The sequence below is a fragment of the Echiichthys vipera genome (genome assembly GCF_963691815.1).
Source record: "Echiichthys vipera genome assembly, chromosome: 22".
Classification (NCBI taxonomy): Eukaryota; Metazoa; Chordata; class Actinopteri; order Perciformes; family Trachinidae; genus Echiichthys; species Echiichthys vipera.
This window is the reverse complement of record NC_139847.1, coordinates 14,454,992-14,476,849: the sequence shown is the minus strand read 5'-3', so window position 1 is coordinate 14,476,849 and position 21,858 is coordinate 14,454,992. Positions and strand designations below refer to the sequence as shown.

Genomic DNA, 21,858 nt, shown 5'->3' with positions numbered 1-21,858 from the left:
ACACAATTCTTTGCTGCAATATTTACTCACACTTGCTTATGAATACTGATGATCAAACTGGCGCATAAAGGATTTCTCTGTTTTATTCATTTTCATCCTATAATGCCTAACTGTAGAAGCTGTCCAAGTCTAAGCTGCACCCCCTTCCTCAGCTTTCCCCTCTTCCTTCCCTTGCCTCCTGTCCAAGTCGTTTCTTTGACTTTGTTTTTTGGGAGGGAAAGAGTCAAGGAAAGGAGGTTGGCAGGCACCCCAAGGTGCACCGGGAAACTTCCAGATGTTTTTTTGCATTCAAGCCTCCCCCCGCCCTACAGCTACTCCCTCAGCCTTGTGCTGTGGAGATAAAACTCAACCAGATAAATTAAGATCTTTAGTGGTCATAATGAATCATGTAATTAAAAATGAAAAAGTGTTTCCCTGTGGTGTAATTGGAGTGAAACAAGATCAACTTCTGTTTTTTACTGAACTGGGTGAAGCTCCAACATCACAAACACCAGAGAAAGTCAGGATCTGGGTCCAAACCTCAAGCATCCTTCAACCTTTTTGAAGTGTCCATAAGTAACTCAGTAAATCTGAAGCTGACCTTTGACCTCCAACCTCCCTTTGGAGACATAAGAAGAGGAGATATTCACTGCCTAAACTGCAGCTGTCAGTTTAAAAGTTGTTCTAAAAGAAAGACTGAAAAAATTATATCAATTATAGATTTACATACATCAACACAATGGATCACTTGTTAATTGATTGGTTTTGTTGATCAGACCCTGATGCAGCAGCAGAAGAGCAGAGCTTTCTACCGTATCCAGGCAACCAGGATGATGATCGGAGCTGGCAACATCCTCAAGAAGCATGCTGCCGACCAGGCTCGCAAGGTGAGACGAGTATTATCCCCCCTCACCACCATTATTCAAAAGTAAAAAAACTCCAACCTGACTTCTTCTTTTTTATCCAGGTGGTGAGCAGCCATGAGACCCAGGCCAAGGAGGACGACCCTCACACCATCAGGATGGAGTTTGAACCCCCTTTGTACCAGTGTTTTGAGAACTGTGGCTCCTTAAAACTGACTGTTGCCAGACACGGAGGAGACTCTGGAGTTACTGTCAAGGTTTGTTTGTGTGTTGAAGTAATGCCAAACAGTGGGAGCTCAGGAAAATAGGACTCAAGTGTGTATATAAATGTGTGTGTGTGTGAGTGAGACAAATCAAAAGACTCCGACAGACAAAAGCAGATATCACAGAAAAGAAAAATCTGAACTGATTTCACATCTTTGGCAGTTTCCTTCCCCGTTGTCTTTTGTGGTCAGATGCTGGTATAAGTATAGAAGTGTGTGATAAAGAAGACCTGGGAGACACACAAAACACTTATTCTCCACATTTTTTGACTTACACACAGATTGTAAGAAAAGAAAAAAACATCCTTTTGTAAGGCTCATTGATTTTGGGCTTAACGCTGGCCTCATACTCTGAATAAGAGATTTTCTTTCAAGTCTCCCACAGGGGGGCTATGTCAGTGGAAGGATACCTGCTCAGCTAGCTATCACTACAAGGCTTTGCAAGCCTGTTTTCTCTTCTGTTCTTTTTCTTTTAAACAAATGCAACTATGATGCAACATCAGTGCTGTCTGTAGAGGTAGGCTGATTGCATGGCTTCAGTCTGCCTCCTACTAAAGGCTGATTTTGGGAAGCAAAGTGGCCTGTTCAACCCACACACGGCTAAGAGCAGTTGCTTTACAGATGAGAAGGGATTATCCTCACCAAACAGGGTTTCTCAATGAGGCTACTTGTAAGTGATGGTGCAATTGTTGAAACGATCAAAAGCTGCAAGAACCTATTCAGAATCTCAGACTGGGCCCTTTTGGATATGTTGGAAAAGTAATCTACGCTTTATCCTCTTAAAACATTTAGCAATTTTAGCAAGTATTAAAAAAAAACTGGACCGAACCTTTGTTCCTCGGGCCCTATGTTCCCCGCTTTGTATGTTTATTTTTTGCACAATCAGTGCCAATTTCCCCGAAAAATAGGCCTATGTAGACCCTAATACTACTAGAGGCTTTTGCGACAGGGGAACACAGGACCCGGGGAACAGGGGGATGGAAACATGTTTTATACGTCATGGAATAGCTAAACTGCAAACACAAAGCTGCTTTAACTGATTTTTTTCAATTGAGTGCATTAGTAGCAAGCTGTAAACACAACACTGACATATCGTCATCGTTTAAGCTAATATTGCTAAGTTGTTAGCAAACGGTTGCTTATCTATATGTCCTGCCAATACGGAGAAACCTTAGCACTCATTTGGTATTTCCGATGAATGTAAATATTTTTACTTCATTTAGTTTTGATTTGCACTCCAATAACTAATGAGAAAGACATTTAACTCTTAAGCTGCTAAATGCTCTACCATGTTCACCAGCTAGTTGCTAACTGTATGTTTGCAAATGGATGTATAAAGAGAACATGATACAGTGTTCGAGGCGGGTCCAGTTCATTCCTATAAGAGTTGTTCAGTGGTGCATGAAGCCAAACTTGTTCTCACAGCTCTATTCAGCACAGCCTCCACTAGTTTCAGTTCACCACTCTGGCGAGGAGGAATAGGGATTAAATTATTTTATTCAAATGTTATCAGACTGACTGGATCAAATTCTGATAGCAAAAGTAATTTCGTGGAGACTGTGATGCTCAAAAATCAGATACAGATGTCTCTTTACCAATGTAAGACACTGGGGGAAAGTCTTTTTGAACCCAAATGGCGACATGTGACCATCACAGAGATTGTAATTCCACTGAAACCAAATCCCTGCTTTAACATTTGATTCCATAGCATAAAAACATATTGCTAGCAGTTATATTCCTTATACAAATCTCCTCATCTACAAAGTGTTAGTTAACTTGAACTAGGGCTGCACAATATGAGGAAAATATCGAGTATTTGGACTGATATTGCAGTTACCATATGATTTAAGACATGGGAGAGAATTATCTTTTTTGCATCATTATTCTCATTTAATATGAAAAATATACTCAAATGATTATGGTATGATTTTTGTTAAGATTTTTTGAAGTCTGTTGAATATACTTTGTAGGCTGGGACATCTCTACTTAATTCTGAATGGTATTTTAACACATATTTTGCTTTTTACAACTATTGCGCCAGCTCGATTGCACTAATCCATATTGCAATGTTCGTTAAAGTTGTGATTAAGTGTGCAGCCCTAACTTAATAACATTATAGGCAAATTATAATATTTGTGTTTTTATAATCACAACAAGATCTCATTTCATTTCAAACATCTGAAATATTATGAATCCTCACTGTAAAGGAAGTCCCAGCTATAACAGGTTGTGTAATAGATGCATTCAAAGATAAGCTCAGAGGTGTGTCACTCATGCACATTTCATCAAGTGCGAGAAGTAGAGCAGAGCTAGAGAATCACTACAAAAGCAACGGCAACACTGAGTTACAGATTCCGCTTTCCCACGGGCAGCCCCAGATTCTTTTGAAATCATCTACATTTTTTTGTCCGTTTTTATATAACAGGCGACACAATCTGATCGCTGTTATCTGAATGCTAACAAGGAGGGTACATTTTTAAGCCTCTGTATAGGATTGAGAGGGTTAATAAACAGGGCAGATGGGGAGAGGACGGAGAGGATGGGGAGGATACAGGGAAAGTTTTGTTATACTATCTTCAAAGTCTTTATTATCATACTGTATCTGACCGGAGGGTTTAGTTTAATGAAGCAGTTTTTCTTGTTTTCTCTCACCCTCTCTTCGCATCTGCCCAAATGCCTTTCTTCCATGTCTCTGCCATCTTCCTCTATCTCTCTCTCCTTCCCTGTTCTCTGTGTTCTCCCTCTCTCTTTGTGTATATCTGCCCTTTTCATATCTGTTCACTTCTGTTTCATCTTTTGACGTTCTCTCTTCACCCTCGTCTCACCCCGCTTCCCATCTCTCTGTGTTCCTATCTCCTCCAGGTGGATTATCGCACAGAGGACGGAACAGCAAACGCAGGTTCAGATTATGAGTTTGCAGAGGGAACACTGCTGTTTAAGCCGGGAGAGACCCTCAAAGGTAAAAACAACAGTGGCAGCAATATAGTTTATGGCATATTTTCAAAAAACATATCACTGAGACTGAGGCTCAAATAGCAAAAGGCATCTGCAGCACCATGGGCCATATTTCAAGGTTTATTTTTGAAATCATTTAGCATGAAAACGAGTACCATGGGCTATTCTGTACCAAAATCAACACCCTAAAATGACCATTCTTTTATCAGAGATCACAGTTGGAGTGATTGATGATGACATCTTTGAGGAGGACGAGTATTTCTACGTCCACCTCAGTAACCCTCGAGTGGTTGGTTATCCTGAAATTGGCACCGCCCCACTGGATGTCAGTGCCACCCCCAAAGCCGTGCTGGGTGACAACCATACGGCCACAGTGACCATCTACGATGACGATCACGCAGGTAACAGAAATCCCTGAATAACGTAACAGGAGTTGTCTATCTTAATGCATCTACAATGTACCGTAAGACACAATGTATTTGGGCCTTACATTTTGTAGCTTAAGGTCCCATATAATGCAAATTTTCAGCCTCTGCTCTCGTATGTCGTTGCTGCCGGGAATGACTGTACCGGCACTGTAGCTTCACTTTCTATTCTACCTATAAATAGTGCAGATGCCGAGTTTTGGGTTTGATGGAAATGTCTGCACCCCACCAGCTCAGTATTGAATCCACAAGGGTCTATTGCTTTGCATAGTCCCAGGATATTCCCATCCACTCCCCTCCATGTCACCACTTTTTCAGCTGCAGGAGTTTGATAACATCCAAAGAGAATTAAAGTGAGGGAGGTTCAGTGGAGAGGGGGTGTTTATCTTTTATCTAGAGAGAGTGGGTGGTAATCTATTATCCCTTTGACTATAGATACGCTACACATTGGAACAAGATAGTGATTGAGAGCGTAGGTGTTCATTAACCTCATCTTTCTTTCTTTCTTCTCTTCTCTCTTTCTCTCTCAGGCATCTTTACCTTTGAGTTTGCCAGTCAGAAGGTGAGTGAGAGCGTAGGGGTGATGGAGGTGAAGGTGCTCAGGACTTCGGGGGCCCGAGGCCTGGTAGCTGTCCCTTACCGAACTGTGGATGCCAGCGCTAAAGCAGGGGAGGACTACGAACTGGCCGCAGGCAAGCTGGAGTTTCAGAATGATGAGACCATGTAAGTACATCCATGTTGTCTGTAACTGTTATTTAACCTGCTTTACTGCACTTTTTCTACATACTCTAAACCGTTAATCTTTATCAGTTAGCAGGGGAGTTGACCAATTGCCCCGATTAAAAAAACAACACACACATATAATCCCTTAATTCATTTGTTGTCTGACAAGGTTACTGATGAATCTTTGGATTGCAAAGGACTCATTGCTCTCTCTCTGTTTCCTTTCTGTGTGATTGACTCATTCAGAAATGACTATAGGTTAATTGAGTGTTAAACATGCATTAAGGGTATAAATAGCTCTATTAGGCAGATAACAGCATAATAATGCTACTCTTCAAGGTAGGCGACTCTGCATTAAAATGCTTCGTCACATATGCACATGTACACTGACACACACAAACACACAATTGCTCTCACGTCCTTGAGCACATGCATTTTTAATATGCTGATGTTAGCGGTGTTAAATTGACCAATACATAAAGCAGTTGGGAAAGCAGTTTCCTCAGCGCCTCCTGGGGCCTATAAAGCAAGTACTCTGTGTTTGTGTGTGCGTGGTTTTGTAGCTTTGTAGCTGTGTGGGGACCAACTTGAAGAGTGAGGATATTCATGCAATGTGAGAACATTTCTACTGGATGCCACTTACTCAAGGTTCTGCTTGATTGACAAGGATAGACATAGGTTAGGGTGAGGCTTGAACAGTAATTAGCATTTAAGTGTTATGACATAGGGGTAGGCTGTGCGATATGACGATATGTATCGTATGACGATGGAAAAACGTCTAACGTTTCAGGTGTTTCACTCTTCATTAAATCACCAGAAAACAACTGTAACACACACACACACACACACACACACACACACACACACACACACACACACACACACACACACACACACACACACACACACACACACACACACACACACACACACACACACAAACACACACACACACACACACACACACACAGTTTTGGTCATATCGCCCAGCCCAAACATGGGGATAGTTAACACATTTATGTTGATGAGTATCGTGTGTGTGTGTGTGTGTGTGTGTGTGTGTGTGTGTGTGTGTGTGTGTGTGTGTGTGGGGTTGTTTGTCTAGGGCAGCCAAATGTTGGAATGACCATTCAAAAGTTGTTCATCTGTGGCTTGCCCTCAGAGGAAGACTGAGAGGATGGAGTGTGTTTCTGCCTGTGTGTTTCTGTTCTTGAATTTCTATCCTTGTAAGGACCAACCTTAAAAGTGAGGACATTTTGCTGATGTTCAAGCTTTAGGATTTTCAAGTAAAGATTAGAATTAGGTTGAGGTCCGGGGTCCGGGTTAGTCATGCACTTTAGACTTAGGAGCCATGAGAGTCCTCACAAGTATAGGAGTAGAAATAGGTATCCGTGTGTCAGAATTTGTAAATGAAAAAGAAGCTTGCCAGCTGATACCAGCCAACATCTATGTATGAGCGTCACTACAAGAACAGATTGTTTTCATGTGTGTGTGTGGTGTGTGTTTGTGTGTGTGTGTGTTTATGTGAAATGATGTAGCATCAATGACGCAATCACTACTAACTATCTAAAGCTGTGAGGTTAGGAATGGTGGAGAGAGGAGTGAGAGCGCGGAAAGAGATAAGGATATACTGTATGTCCTCAGTAATTGTGTGTTTCTGGTGTGTCAGTACAGGATCTAAAGAGCAGGCTGATATCAACGGAGTTAAGATACTGTTTGCTACAGGAGGATTACAGAGATCAGTGGGAGCCGGATGTTTTACCCCTGAGAGATTGTAACTTTATGGGCCAAGAGTAAACAATAAGCAACAATAAGCATCTTCCTCCACTGGATGTGGATTAACAGTGCAGGGCTTGTGTTTATGAAGTATGGGAGAATAATACTGAAGGGTTTAAATAGGCCGTCCACACCAAGAACGGTAGCTATAATGATGACTCTAAATATAGCTTTTTAAAAAATCATTCTAACTCATTTTTTGTGTTCCCTAATTGCATCAGTTAGTTGACATGAAAGAGGTAGTCAAAAACAGCACATAAAACATCTATAAAGCACTTGATTTAGCTTCTATTGATCAAAGTTGTTATTGATAAGAATATGAAGAAAACAGTTGTGCGTCTTTATTGTCACAGAGGCGAGGGGAGAGATGGTGTTGATTTCTGTAAGGAGCCTAAAATTACTGTACAACACTTTATTTATTAATATTTAGAGTGTGAACGTGAAGCCCTGTAAATTGAGAATAGATTTTGAATGGCTGTCAGTGTTTCTACCGTTCATCAACGCTCTGAAAGTCCCAATGATATTGTTTGCGACTGTTGCTGTTATAGTTGCGGGGTGGACGCCACCATTCTCTTTTTAAACAATACATTTTAGATATCATTATATAGTTCTCGGTGTGGACGGCCCCTAACCTCACCTTCTCATTAGGACACTACGCACCTAGCAGTATGGGTTAATCAGAACTACTAAGTATTGATTCAATTCATTTAAAATGATTTTTCAGCACTGGTAAAATTGATGAAAAATGCCCAAATTACCTTTACTTAAATTCCTGCTTATCAGCTCTTATATGTTATAGTTGTGGGGAATCATAGTTTCTGCTATTTTTCCCTTTTCATTTTTTTTTTTTAAATGAAAAAATCTCTTTAGATTCAATATGATTGTGGTAGGGCTGCCCCAAATTAGTCAACCAAGCACTGGTCGACCAAAAAATCATTAGCAGACCCAAACTTCATTGGTGGATTGGTCGCAGGAGGGACAAACAAACATTTGAAGTCGTTTCTCTTCAAAATCAAGTGAAAATCTATGTGACTGAAGGCTGGAGGGCTTTTCATTTACAGGGCCAGATACAGGAAGCGGAGACACTCATTCACTGTCAGTGTCAGGGGGGTATATTTACGCGTCGACTAATCGACTAATCGCTCTAAATGACGCCCACTGGTCGACCCAGAAAATCCTTGTCGGGGGCAGCCCTAGATTGTGGCTTGTCAGCAGTAATACTGTCTGATTGTGATTGTGAATCTGCATTGTATCTTTCTCTTCTTAAACCTTTTAAAAAAAGGTGGACAAACAAGTGATACAAAAAAAATGAAAGAACTGAAAGAACCGGATGTGCTCTCTCATAATATCCCTCCGCCTCTTTATTTTTTCAAGTCTTCTCTCGCTGTTACCCCTCTCTGTATGTTCTCTCGCCTCTTTTCATCATCGTGCCTCTGAGCCCCTTGTCAAAAAATTCCCACTAATGTAAACCTGTTTTTATCCACTATCGTTTGTGTCTTTTCCCCTTCCAACCCCCTTTTCTCTTTTCTGTCTGTGCCTCATTAAATCTCTGCTCTTCATTGACCTTGGATTTGCTCTGTCAAGCCATTTTCTTTCTCTTTCGTTCTTTCTTTCTTTCTTTCTTCCTTCCTTTCTTTCTTTCTTTCTTCCTTCCTTCCTTTCTTTCTTTCTTTCTTTCTTGTTCTCATCTCAGTCAGGCTTTCTTTAACATCTCCTCCCCTTTTCCCCATATTTGTGTCTGATATATTTTTAGATTTTCCCTCCCTTCTTCACCTTCTCCTCCAGCCTCACCTCCCTGTCATCTTATGTCTCTCCTCCCTCCCTTTTCACCCACTCCTTTTCACCCTCAACCCCTCTTCATTTGCATCATCCTCGCCTCTGCCTTTCACCTCTTCTTATTTACACTGCCAGATATTTCTTCCTATTTTTCCTCCCCTTGTTTTCCCTGCCCCCCTTATCCTGCTCCATTCTCTTTCTCAGCTCCTCTCTTCTCCCTCCCTTATTTTATCCCTCTCCTCATCCTCTCCCTCCATCTATCTCTGTCTAACCCTTTACTCAGTGAAAAGGGACTTACTGCCAAGGCAATTTAGCTGGATCACAACCCAGACATAACTCATCATCCACACCTCCCTCCATCCTCTCTTGTCCCTCCCACACCATCCTCCTTCCTTCAAGCTGCGTTATAGTTTTGTTTACGCCCCTTTGTCTATTTCCTGCGTTTAAGCAACCCCACATTAATCTGTCACTCTTCTCGTTTATCTTGTCTGGTGGAATGAGCTTTCTGAAAAGTTTGAAAAAAGGTTAAAGTGGTTAAAGTTGGTAGATGGGGAAAGTCGAAAAGGCATTGGAGCTGAACTGACAAGAGAGGTGATGGAAGTGAAGGAGAAGACGGCTTTAGCTCAATTTCATGAGCTCTAATTCCTACAACATAATGTGATCCAACTAAGAACATTCCCTCTTCTCTTGCGTCCCTTCATCAAAAATCAGGTTTCAGCTGAAAGAAATTTTTGCTCATTTAAACCTCAGCAACGCGGATGTTTGCGGAAATGTCTGTTTAAAGTGGCAATGATGTCATTATTGTTATCTCTCGCCGACAGTCTGGAACCTCTCTGTTCATTTTAGATTCCATGCGGCATTATCAGCGGTGCACACCAACATGTCCCTGGATGTAATTGGAGAGCCATACAACCAATCAGAGCAAGCTGAGTTATGCTGTTGCCGTGGAGCCACTTTGTAATTTGATCATAAACAACCAAGTCTCTTTCCGTAACTTAAACTTCTATGACAATTTCCGCATCTACAGATGGAAGTTCCCAAATTTGGTCATCTCTCCAGTTTTTTTGCTGGCGTCTTTGTGTTCATAATCCTTCTTCTTCACCCTCAGAGGTTTGTCTTCTTCGGATTTGGACGAGTGCATAATAGAAACAACACCGACGACGACTTTTTACTATGCAGCTGGCAGGGTAAACTCTTGGTTTTCATGTCTGCTCCAACTGATTCAGACATTTGGGTTCTCACATACAGCTCCTCCAGGTATTGTTTAGATCGTTTCAGGTTTGCAGTGCATGCGTGAAGTCGCTTGAATGTGAGGGGTGCCAGATGTACCTGCCAGAGCAAATAAAACATGAGCTCAACACATTTGTCTGGCTCCCAGGCTAGGCTATCTCCACAAATTTATAACAGAAAGCGTTATAAACTAGGTTCATGCTGGATTTTACCAGTGAGGATGTAATGAAAGATGCTATCCTGCTGAATTATGGGAAAAGTAGGACCGAGCATTTTTGGAGCTTGGCATACGGGTGACTAAGAGTCAGAATATTTCCTTCTTTGCTGCTTTAACTTTGAAGTTTCTTTTAAAAATCTCCTTTCAGTCCCTAAACTTTATGGATATGTGATAACAAATTAGCGAAGGGCCCAAGTTTTAAAGGGTAATTTCAGGCTCCTGACCAACCAACAAAAAAGGCCACTGTGACCCTGCCATTCAAATCATAGAATAGAACAGAACAGAGTAGAACAGAACAGAATAGAATAGAACAGAATAAGAACAGAATACTTAAGTGGGGTTGAGTAATAGCGGGCAGCACAAAAAATATGAGGAATGATGCCTTAAAGACTGGACAGTACTGGAACTTCATTCCCACAGAGAAAATGTGTGTTCGTATCCAGCCTATAAGTACACATGGAGGGAAGCAGGGAAGCAGTCAGGAACATAGAGTGAAAGATGGAGGGAGGAGCAGATAAAAAAGGACAGAAGTGACGGAGAGAGGGAGTGTAAGAATGACGTGAATATATAAGGGTGTTATCGCCAGTATGTTGTCTCACTTAAGAGGAATTAATTCAGTGTCGCTCTGTGGGAGGTTACACCCACACACACACTCACATATATACATATACTCACATATATAGCACAGTGGATCTATATGTATTCACTATTTTGACACATTATGTATTTATTAATGAATTCTATCTTTTTTAGGCGATGAATGCTCTTTTTATTTATCCCTCTGTTGTTCACCAAACTCTGCCTTGATCTTTCAGAGGGCATGTGTGTGTCAAAGGCAAAGTTAACTGTGTTTGTGATAGAAAGAGAGAGAGAAAGAGAGAAAGAGAAAGAGAGAGAGAGAGCGCATGGGCTCAGCAGGGCCAGTTTATTCTTAGCCTTCCTTTGACCTGCAACTGAGTGCAGTCACAAACCAAGACAATGCCAGCTGTGTGGGGTCCTCTCCCCTAGCTGCTCATTATACATTTCAAGCAGGTGTCGCTTCCAAACTGTGTCAACGCCTGTTCCATGAAGTGCTCGGCCCTGTGTGTGTGCGTGTGTGTGGGTGTGTGTGTGTAATTGTGTGTGTAATTGTGTGTTTGCGTGCACATGTGCATTCACTTTACATAGCAAAGCAACTTCAACAGTTTTTGCTTAGTTTAAATATTTTCCCCAAACTTTCCGATATGTCACCTTGCAAATGAAGCTGCATTTAATACATTTATCACTATAAGAGCCATTTTTCATACTTAATGTACGCCTCTCAATCTGTCTATTCTACAAGTGACAAGCTTTTCAGTTTGCAGTGATAACGGTGGCAGATTTACCCCTCACAATGGGTGCTTGTTTTCAGCCAAAGATTGATGAAAGCAGGCTTCTCATTTCAAGCCAGAATTGAATCAGGTAAAACTACCTTGCTTAAGCTAACATTAGCATCATACATTGGTGTGAACATGGTGAATCCTGTATAAGCATTTCCAAAGAGTAGAAGAGTAAATTATGACTACATGTGTGTTGACTCATCAGGTTAAATGTGAAATATCAATACAGGATGCCTGAGGGCCTTATTAAATCATATTCCATCATATCAATGTATTTTGAAACCTAACCTGGCGCCCGCATTTCAAGGCTTGATGCGTAGATGTGCTAACGATTGCAGTTAGATCATTAGAACACACTGTTTAATTCATATTTTTTTAACTTTGCTCTTGTGCTCAACACCAAATGTAATATTGCTCTTGTTAGAGAGCCATGCATAGCTTCACAGAGAGACACCCAAAGTTGAAGAGACCTGCCGAGCCTACTACAGTTGCTAATCTATGATTGGACAACAATGGTTCTGGGGAGGCTTGTGAATGTTCTCATTCGTCCAGGTCATCGTTATCCTCAAAGCAATTTCAGTCAAAAACTACTGGACTGGTTGTTTGTCGAGGAAGACGTTTCACCTCTCATCCAAGAGGCTTCATCAGTTCATGTACAGATGCGGATAGTTCTGGGGAGGGTTTTTTGCGAATGAGCGAATGGCCAATTTGGATACATCCATCATCTCAACTGGCAACCTTCCACTCATCAATTAGAGGAGACAGAATCTGTTATTGCTGTTTCCAATGGGATTATGAAGTGTTCTAGCCACCACTTAACAAATATTGACTTGTTATAGTAATCCCAGTCTCCTGCTATGTTGCTTTATTTGTTAATGAAGCCCAAACACAACATCTTAGTGTTTTTGTCAAAGCTGTCAGAAGAGCTGTGATCATTTATTAGCTGCTGGTGAAGGAGAAGTCAGCTTGCAAGTTTAAAACACATTCCCCCTTTGGCGAGATGCTTCTTGGACTTAAGAGAGACACGGAGGAAATACGAGGGAGTGAGAGTGTGAACTTGTGTGTGATTGCTTGAGTGTGGGTGGGTGTTTGCATGTGTCACAGTGCTGATAACGTGTCTGATATTTGCAACCTGTTTCTCCGTCTGTCACCAAAGTAGGGTGACGAACCCAAAGCTGTTCCCAAAATAAAACATCCTTTGAACTCCAAATCCCCGAGAGCCGTGCGCTGTACATTACTGTACATGAGCGTTGAGTGTGTTAAAATGTGTGTGCCCTCAAGTGTGAGTCTGTGTTTCTGTGCACATACATACAGTTTGTGTTTATGTTTGTGTACGTGTTTGAACATGCTGCTGCAGGTGTGTGTGTGTGTGTGATGTAAGCAGTTTCCTGTAGTTCCTCACAGTCATGTTTGTGTCATATCATCTCTTCCTCTTACCCCTGCACGCACAAGCACACACACACACACACACACACACACACACACACACACACACACACACACACACACACACACACACACACACACACACACACACACACACACACACACACACACACACATTTTAGTATTCACCAGACAGTCATTGTGCATTGTACCCTTATCAGCTCACTGCTTAATAACTGTTTATTACCATATTGAGATTAAACTGCTTTCAGACAGCAGTTTCATTTATTTTATTCTTCATTGTTTGCCAGATGTGACTGATCACCACAAATGAATAAAACCTCCTAAGTGTTATGCATTACGGTACCGTGAACCAAAGGTAGAAAACATATGATGCCAGAAACATGCTATTTTAAGGTTGTTTGCGTGTTGCTTTGCATGAATGTCACACGTTAAGGTGGTGGGTTGATATTTGTCACAAACACAGCATGCAGTATGGTTGGTTAGTACAGTATGCATACTGCTTCCTGTGGGGTATATTTATGCAGCAGTTGGTATTAGAAAAGATCCCTTTAATACGGTTAGAAACTGCCTCTGGTAATAGATCCTGCAATTCTGTAGTCGTTTATTATTGTATTTTTTCATTTCCAAAGATAACCGATGATTGCAGCAATATCGCCAAGCTGCATGGCTCTAGAGATTGCAATATCAGTTGGACGGTCAGACAGTCGGTCCGTCATGACATTATTTACCAGCATTCATGGTTTCCAGAGGATGAAGGTTAATGACAATGGATATTTGATTGCAAGTTATGTTTGGCTGACATTTGTGAGTGTGTTTTTAATCCTTTTGACACCCAGACCTGTAATACGTTGTATATATATATATAATCAGGGCTTGACATTAACACCCGTCCACCCTCTAAATGCGGGTGAATTTCAGCCGTGGTGAGTAACAAAGTTCTCCTACTAGCCTCTTTGGCTGGTTGAATTTAATTGTAGTCTTCTCAGGTAGAGAGTGGCTAACGTATGATGCCGTTAGGTAAACAAAGTACTGCACAGATTGAATTTTCTTACGCCGCAGGAGAAAAGCAAAAGGGGTTTTGTTTGTGATTTGTAATACAAACTTTAAATTTTGAAAAAGAATTTGTAAAAGAACACAAAGTTTCAGTAACTCTTTTAATATATGGGGAGAAAATGTCATGATCGTCTAATGTTTGCACCTGTACGTGATTGCTGCTTAGATCACCTGTATATAGAGTCATTACTAAGGCTGTCAATTAAAACAACTTAAATCTTCTGTGTTTTATGAATTGTATGTATTTGAATTACATTAGACTTCAGTGTTTATTGTTGTTTTACTGTAGATAAATTATGTTGTTTATAAATGCGGATTTAAACAGACAGTATTCATCTTGCCAGGTTTTATTCAGAAGAGTTATATGTAATTAATCTTCTACATCCCTGCACCATTTTTTATGAAGAAGCTGCCCTTTATATAGGGTACTTTTTTCTTAATATACTATATAATATATACAAATGTGTGGCTAGTGGGAATGCTGAGTGGCTAGTAACTTTTGAAAACCACTAGCCATAGTGGCTGGTGAGCAAAAACGTTAGTGTCAAGCGCTGCATATCATATATAATGTATTATACATTATTAAGTTTAAAGGTCTCATATTGTAAAAAGTGAGATTTCCATGATTTGATTATAAAGCAGATCAAGGTGTTATATAAATACAAATTAACCTGTATTCAGAAATTGTGCCTTTAAACGAGCCATCAGGACTTCTGTACAGGTGTGATGTCACAGCTGTACTATATATATATATATATATATATATAGGTAGAAAGTGCAGCTACAGTGCCGTTACAGTCATCACTCTGCTGCAGTGATGATGGAGAGACACCAAGAGCAAAAGACCAAGAAACACTGACCAATCAGAGCCGACTGGGCTTTGTCTGGAGGGGGGCTTAAAGAGACAGGCAGAGGCAAATGCAGGTATATTCAGACAGCATCTAAGCATGTTCTTGTTTATCTTCCTTAGACTGAAATACAATTTTATAATGAAACATGTTGTGTTTTTCTTCCCACCTCCATTTCCCCTTTCCTCTCAGTTCTATACTGAAGAGCATCAGGATTCCTCCGTCCGTATAAGGATGAAAGGGTTTATTTAAAAATGATTTCCGTGTTTTTCATCCCTCCCATTGTAAGCACACCAAAGAGGAGACAGAAAAACACAAAGAAAGATAAAGAACAAAAGGGAGAAATTATGGGAGTAGAAAAGGCGGCTGCGTTGTTTTTTGGATTTGTCATTTTCTTCCAAGGACTTGTTTTTCTACTGTCATTCGTCTGCACTGACACTTTAAATAGGAATACCGTATGATTACCCTCCTTATTATTGCTCTCCCATTTTCTCTCTCATTGATTTCATCTCTAACATTTATTGGCAGATTCTAAAGCAACTATCGCTGTGACTCTGTGAGTGTGTGCGCATTCATGCGTGAGATACACGTCCATTGTTTATTTAATTAATAAAGGAAAACAGTCTTTGGGTAAATTGTTTATGATGATTAAAGAGTCAAATCACATTTAGGCAAGACTTTGTCTTCCTGACAAAGACTTCAGTCAGGAAGAAATCAAAACTGGCTGACTCACAGAGTCAGAGAGCAAAAATAAAGATGGAGAAAAGAGAAAAGGAATAAAATAGAGCTTTTATCCTAGGTGTTCTCCTTCTCCTGTTTCTCCTCCTCATGCTTCTTGACTCTTTTTCTCTCCCTTGCCCTCCCTCTTCTATCCCTCTCTTTCTTCATCCTCTCTACTGTCAGAGCAGTCAAAGTTAAGTAGCTTAAGTCAACATCTTTAACAACTTTAGAAGCTTTCTGTGTGTGTGTGTGTGTGTGTGTGTGTGTGTGTGTGTGTGTGTGTGTGTGTGTGTGTGTCCGTTTCTCTTCATGTGTGTGAGCCTGTGTGTATTATGATTCAGCTGTGTATTGAAATCGATGTGGCAGCAGTCGTCTGTTGTTTGCCCATTGATGTTTTCCGCCGTACTACAGTAATTCGACTGATAGTACCTCACACAAACACACGTACACACACACACACACACACACACACACACACACACACACACACACACACACACACACACACACACACACACACACACACACACACACATACACAGAGCACCTCTGGCTTCCTCTAAACATAATTTTAACCCATTTTTAATCCCAGCCTCTGGCTCCTCTCTCTGTGTCTCTGTCTCGCAGTGCTGCTATTTAACAGTAGAGAAGTCTATTGATTTGTGGGTGTAAGACAAAGCCAACAGGCTGACAGATAAAGTTGGAGTTAAGGACTTTACAGGAGTGGTTTAGACAGGTATTTAGAAAGGTTGCGATGTTGAAATACAAAACAGTTTTCAGTTGAAGAATCTTTGAGTTTGAAATGCTAACCCTCCTGCCTCTGTTTGTGTCTAACCGTTTGCTTTTTAACTACTTTCTGTTGTTTCCGTCTTTCCCTCCATGCCTCTCGCTCTTTGTTACACAATTCTGCCATTTAGCATCCCTGTCACTCCCTGTTTCTGTTCTTTCTCTCTCTCTCTCTCTGTGTGTCTCCAATTTTGTACTTCTTAGCCCTGCGTCTTCCCCTGTGGTTGTTTTTTTAGCATTGCAGTCTCAGCGATTTTCTCTGCCAAGCATACACACACCCTATGGTCAGTCCAGCGCCCACACACATACATGCACACACTGACTCTTGCCAACACGTCCCTGTGATCAACCCCCCATGGCCGGCACCCACCCTGTAATCACGGCTAGAGACCTACCATGAGCTGCGGCAACTGGCTGCCCCTGCCCTTCCATGCCCATGATTAGAGCCTCAAAAGGGGACAGAGACACCCTATATACCCCCCCTTCAATCCCTGCTCCCCTATCTGCCCTGGGCCTCCCTGCTTCACTGGCCCCCACACTGCCACACCAAAACCACATCAAAGGCCTCCGTGCTGGGTTCAGTGACCAAGGCTGGGGTAGGAGCTCCAGGGTGGGTCAGCTGGGATGCTACTTTTCCATTTATTTAGTCTAACTGCAAGTTTTCAAACACTTTCTCAGCAGACTGACATAATTAACCACTGTCTGTATGTTTTAGGATGGCCTTGGAGCATGGCAGGCCTGTTGTAACTAAATATTTAAATTCATCATAGAGAGCATATAGAGGTTGTCATGTTTGCTATGACTGTTAGCCTCTGTTTCACACCACTGCTCCTGTTTTAGAAAAAAGAGTAGATTTCCCATAAACCCACTGCATTCTCTGTGACTTTAATGTTTCTTTTATGCCTATGAAGAGGATGCACATGTGGGAAGTGTTTTTAAATGAGTTCCTTACTCCTTCCACCATCTGCCATTGAAAGAGAAAGCAAAGTTAAGCGCTGGAAGAAGGGTGCCCCCCCTTTCTTCTCTGTGCCTCAAAGCAACCCAAGAGGTACACAATATAATATGCAGTCCTGAGGTCAGTCACCTTATGAACAGTTGAATCCTTACTGTGACATGTATTCAAGATTATTGATCTTATTGTCCCTCCTTGTTATTATCTTTCCTCATTATCCAAAACGCACAGATTTTTTTGTTAATATCACAAATTATGGGAATAATCAATAAATCCTCACAACTGAGGCACTGATGTCAGGATATGTTTAATCGACTAATGCGTTAATGAATAGCGTGTAACATTGAAATCCTTATGTCCTCCTCTTAAAGTTCTGGACTTTGACTTTTTATTCTTCTTCTGTCCATTCACATCCTGGATAATTCCTACAGAGTGAAGTCTCTCTCTCTCTCTGCTCTTTTCCTCTCTTGCTTTTATCATCTTACTGTTCGCAGCGTCCAGCAATTATCACCAAATACCCTCAATGCCCCCTTGGTCAGAGGGTATCGTTAAATCAAATTAGAGCAGTGACCTCTTTTTGCTATGACTGTGCATAACTGGCTATCAAACTAATGAAATGAAATGATAATGCATCCTCACACTGTCTGATGCTGGCAGGGATTTCCCTACTCCAGTATACAAGAGAACCACTTGTCAGATCTTACAACAAACAAGAAAAATACTCTGATTGCAAAAATTGAGGATGCCGTTGGTCTAGCAATCAGACGCAATCAAATGATAAGTGCTTGGATAACAGTTTTAAGGAATTTAATTGGAAGAGAAAGTGGTTTATACAATTTATCTCTAAAAACAGTAATTGCTTCTTATAGGTGATTATAATAACAGTTTTCAATCAACAGTCTTTCATTCCCAGTGGGTCGTATCCCAAAGATATTAAAGTTGTGATCAAGGATGAAAATTCAGGCTTCAGTAGCTCAGATGGGGACTTTGCTTGGGAACCGAAGGTTCACTGTTCTAAGTCTCTATACGGACCAGGTACCGACTGTAGCTTGAGAGGTGCCAGTTCCTTGAGCAAAGCGCCAAAACCCCCAACGGCTCAGGGCGCCTGTCCGTTGGCAGCCCCCTCGCTCTGGCCCTCCATTAAACGTATGGGTCCTCACGTGTGTGTTTCGGGCCTTTGTGTGAGTAATTAATAATGAATCAAGTACTGCATTCAGGTTCTGAAGTGGATTGCGTTGGGGAGAAGAATTTTGAGCCAGTGGTTATTAAGCAGTTAGTCATTCAACCTTCAATATCTGGTTTTGATTGTATCATTTTTCTTAAGGCCCAGAAAGTGTCACAGCGGCATTGGTTTGCGTGTCTTTGTAAATATCTGGGTCTAGAAGCTTGGTGACAAAGTGAGGACTAGTGAGGGCTAGTTGGAGAACTACTGAAGCTCACTGCTAACACACTAGCAACTAAGACATGCTAGCACGAGTCTCCAAGCTTTTATCTTCCTTCAAGACGTATTGTACTTTTTTAACAATGTATGTGACGGATAAAGATTAACTTTGCTTTTGATTTCAAGGGGTAAAAAAGCTCTCCCAGCTAACAAGCTCGCTAACAGCATGCTATCATTTAGAAAGCTTGTTAGCTTGGTGAATAACAGTTCACAGTTGATTGAAAGAACGTATTTGTACAATAACTCATTTTGCTCTTTTGTGGAGCACTTGATACTCCAAGTGAGGAGGTTTACTTAAAGTGTATGTTGACACACAACTAAAAAGCTTTCCCCCATATAGACTCCGTTGCTCTCCACTGCATTTTTTCACATCAGGTTTTCAAGTGTAAAATGCAGCAGTTATGGCTGTGTTAGCACAATATTAACTTCCGTCATCCAGTTTGGTCAGATGCATAAATTAACTGATGAAGCCTCTAGATGAGGGGTGAAAAGTCTTCCTAGACAAATAACCAAGTCCAGTTGCCTTTGACTTTGAATAACGATGAGCTGGATAAATGAGAACATTCACAGGCTAACTTCTGTCATATTAGATCACATATTTAGTTTACCAGACTGCGAATATCAGTCTCATGGAGGATATAGATCTGTAACCGCTTCTGTCAGTCTAGAAGATTCCCACGAATCCCACAAGTGACAACCTGCAACCTGTTTTGGGTCTCAGCTCGTAGATTGAGATGCTACTGTGACATGATGAATGCACTCTGCTGTGGAAGAGTGATGAGCCAGTTTCTGACTGCACTAGCTCAGGGTAATCTGGTATGATACGCACACACACACACACACACACACACACACACACACACACACACCACACACACACACACAGTGATGTCAGAGTGATTAAATCACTAATAGCTTGCAGAGGGGACAATGTGACTCACACAAGCTCTCCATCACAACTCACATCTCTTACCCTTCGTCTCGGTATACTCTTACCAATACAGTTCCTCTTCTTCTCTCCATCTGATTCTGTTTAAAACAACAGGCCTCTTTCACTAATATCTTTCATAGTTTTTTGTTACATTTGTTCTTAAGAAAGGTTCAAAGAAAAGTCAAAACCAGATTCATGAAGGCGTTTTTTTATTGTTCCTACCTCTGTTCTTATAACCATGATTCTCATTGTCCTTGTATATTTAAGTGTTTGTCAGTTGATGTTAGTTAGCGTAGGTAAAAAACACAAAAACTACCAATCCCCATAAAAGGGCATGGGACAACAGGGCCCTGTGCAAACAGCCCCAAAAGTAGAGAGAATTATGTCAAGAATGCCCAAAGGATAGTCTAAAGAGGGTGAAGCACTGGGATGCAAACAGAAAAAAAAAACTTGAATAGTTCTGAAGTGGGTTACTTCTGCTTGAACTGAATTCCAAGCAAGCAGAGTCAGTGGTGGATAAAAACAGCACACAAAAAAAAAACATGTACTTAAGTTGAATACTTATGACAGCTTTGTATGTTTGATTCCAACCCACATTTGCATGTTGTCCTCTCTCTCCCCCTTCTCCTGCATGTCTTTCTACAGCTGTAGTATCCAGCAAAGACAAAAAGAGCCCATAAAGAAACAAAAAACAGACTTACTTTGGGCTATAAATAGTGAGATCAATCACTATTCTCCACAAACATAACTGATGTCAATCGAAGTGTTAGTGTAATGTCTATGTATGTAAACAATCACTAAATAGTAAGAAAAATGACAAAACATTATTGTAATTTAAATCCTTTTCTATTATACTACTGTACTTGTGGCGGCAGTAGCTCAGTCCATAGGTGACTTGGCTGGGAACGGTAGGGTCGCTGTTCAAGTCCCTGTGTGGACCATATATGGAGTGTGGACTGGTGGCTGGAGAGGTGCCAGTTCATCTCCTGGGCACTGCCGAGGTGCTGTGAGCAAGGCACTGAACCTCCAACTGCTCGGGGCGCTGGTCACTGGCGGCCCCCTCGCTCTAACATCTCTCCTCAATTAAATGTATAGGTCCTGGTTGTGCATGTGTGTATTTCGGGCGTATTTCGGGCCCATGTATGATAATAAGAGTGAAAATTGAATTTCCCCGTGGGGATAAAAATAAAGTAATTCTTCTTAATTATTCTTCTACGATTGAAGAAAACGCAGTAATCAATTGTTTCGCACAAACATGTCGGCACTCAAATGTGTGTTTGTGCTCTTCAGTGTGTGTAGAGTTATTTTTTATTACCTGAGAACAAATCCAAAATAAGAAAACATTGAATGTCAGAATCTTGTGAAAACTGCGGAAAGTGGGTTTTAAAAGGAAATGTCTTCTTAAGAATGGTTGGTGAGTGAATTTGCCTATTCTGTCCCTCTATCATCCTTCTATCTTCCTCAATTGTCCTCCAGATCTCTTCCTCTCCTTTTATATTCTGCCCTGATCTCGCCTCTTTCTTTAACTCCATCTGTCTCTCACTCACCCTTCTCTCCTTTATTAATCTCTCTTTGCCCTCCACCTCAGCTCCATCCATCTTCCCGCCCTGTCGTCTCTCCACTTTTATTCTACCCATCTCAGATATCTTCTGTCTCCCTCTTTATTTCACAGGATGATATATCATCCCTCGCCGTCTTATCCTCACCCATCCGTTCCCTCTCACCTCTTTTGCTCTCTCTGTTGCTGCATCGCTTCTTTTTACCGCTTTATCATTTCCCTCCATCTTTATCACTGTTCACTTTATCATAGTCCTCCTTTTTTACTTTAGATCTATTTTTTCTATTTTTCTTTTTTTTTTCAGCAGGTAAAGTTTGAACAATGTTTACAGGAGGAAAACAGGGCTTAAGAAAGTTTGATGTACGCTTTTAAAAAGGTCAGCGCAGGGCAGACTGGGAACTAACAAACTGACGCACATACATTCTGTATTTACACACAAAAGTGGTAACTTCCTCCTGCCTCCACACACACTAAATAAAGCCACTGAATCAATCCAGGCTGTTAAGACATGACATAACGCCCTTTAATATGATTTCCGGGTCCAAGCTGGTCAAAGCCTGGTATTTAAACAACGTAATTGTCATTTACCTCTTT

At 41.1% G+C, this 21,858-nt stretch overlaps 1 protein-coding gene across 1 annotated transcript in view; it reads left to right on the top strand.

Annotated features, from left to right (window-relative positions):
• slc8a4b (solute carrier family 8 member 4b) overlaps nucleotides 1-21,858 on the top strand; it is a gene marked incomplete at both ends in the record, with an annotated part of 61,698 nt that overhangs the window by 5,080 nt on the left and 34,760 nt on the right. Inside the window, 5 exons of the mRNA XM_083937358.1 lie at nucleotides 756-866; nucleotides 947-1,099; nucleotides 3,968-4,064; nucleotides 4,270-4,461; nucleotides 5,016-5,208. Coding sequence (XP_083793484.1) covers nucleotides 756-866; nucleotides 947-1,099; nucleotides 3,968-4,064; nucleotides 4,270-4,461; nucleotides 5,016-5,208 — 746 coding nt within the window. The remainder of the gene's footprint in view (nucleotides 1-755; nucleotides 867-946; nucleotides 1,100-3,967; nucleotides 4,065-4,269; nucleotides 4,462-5,015; nucleotides 5,209-21,858) is intronic.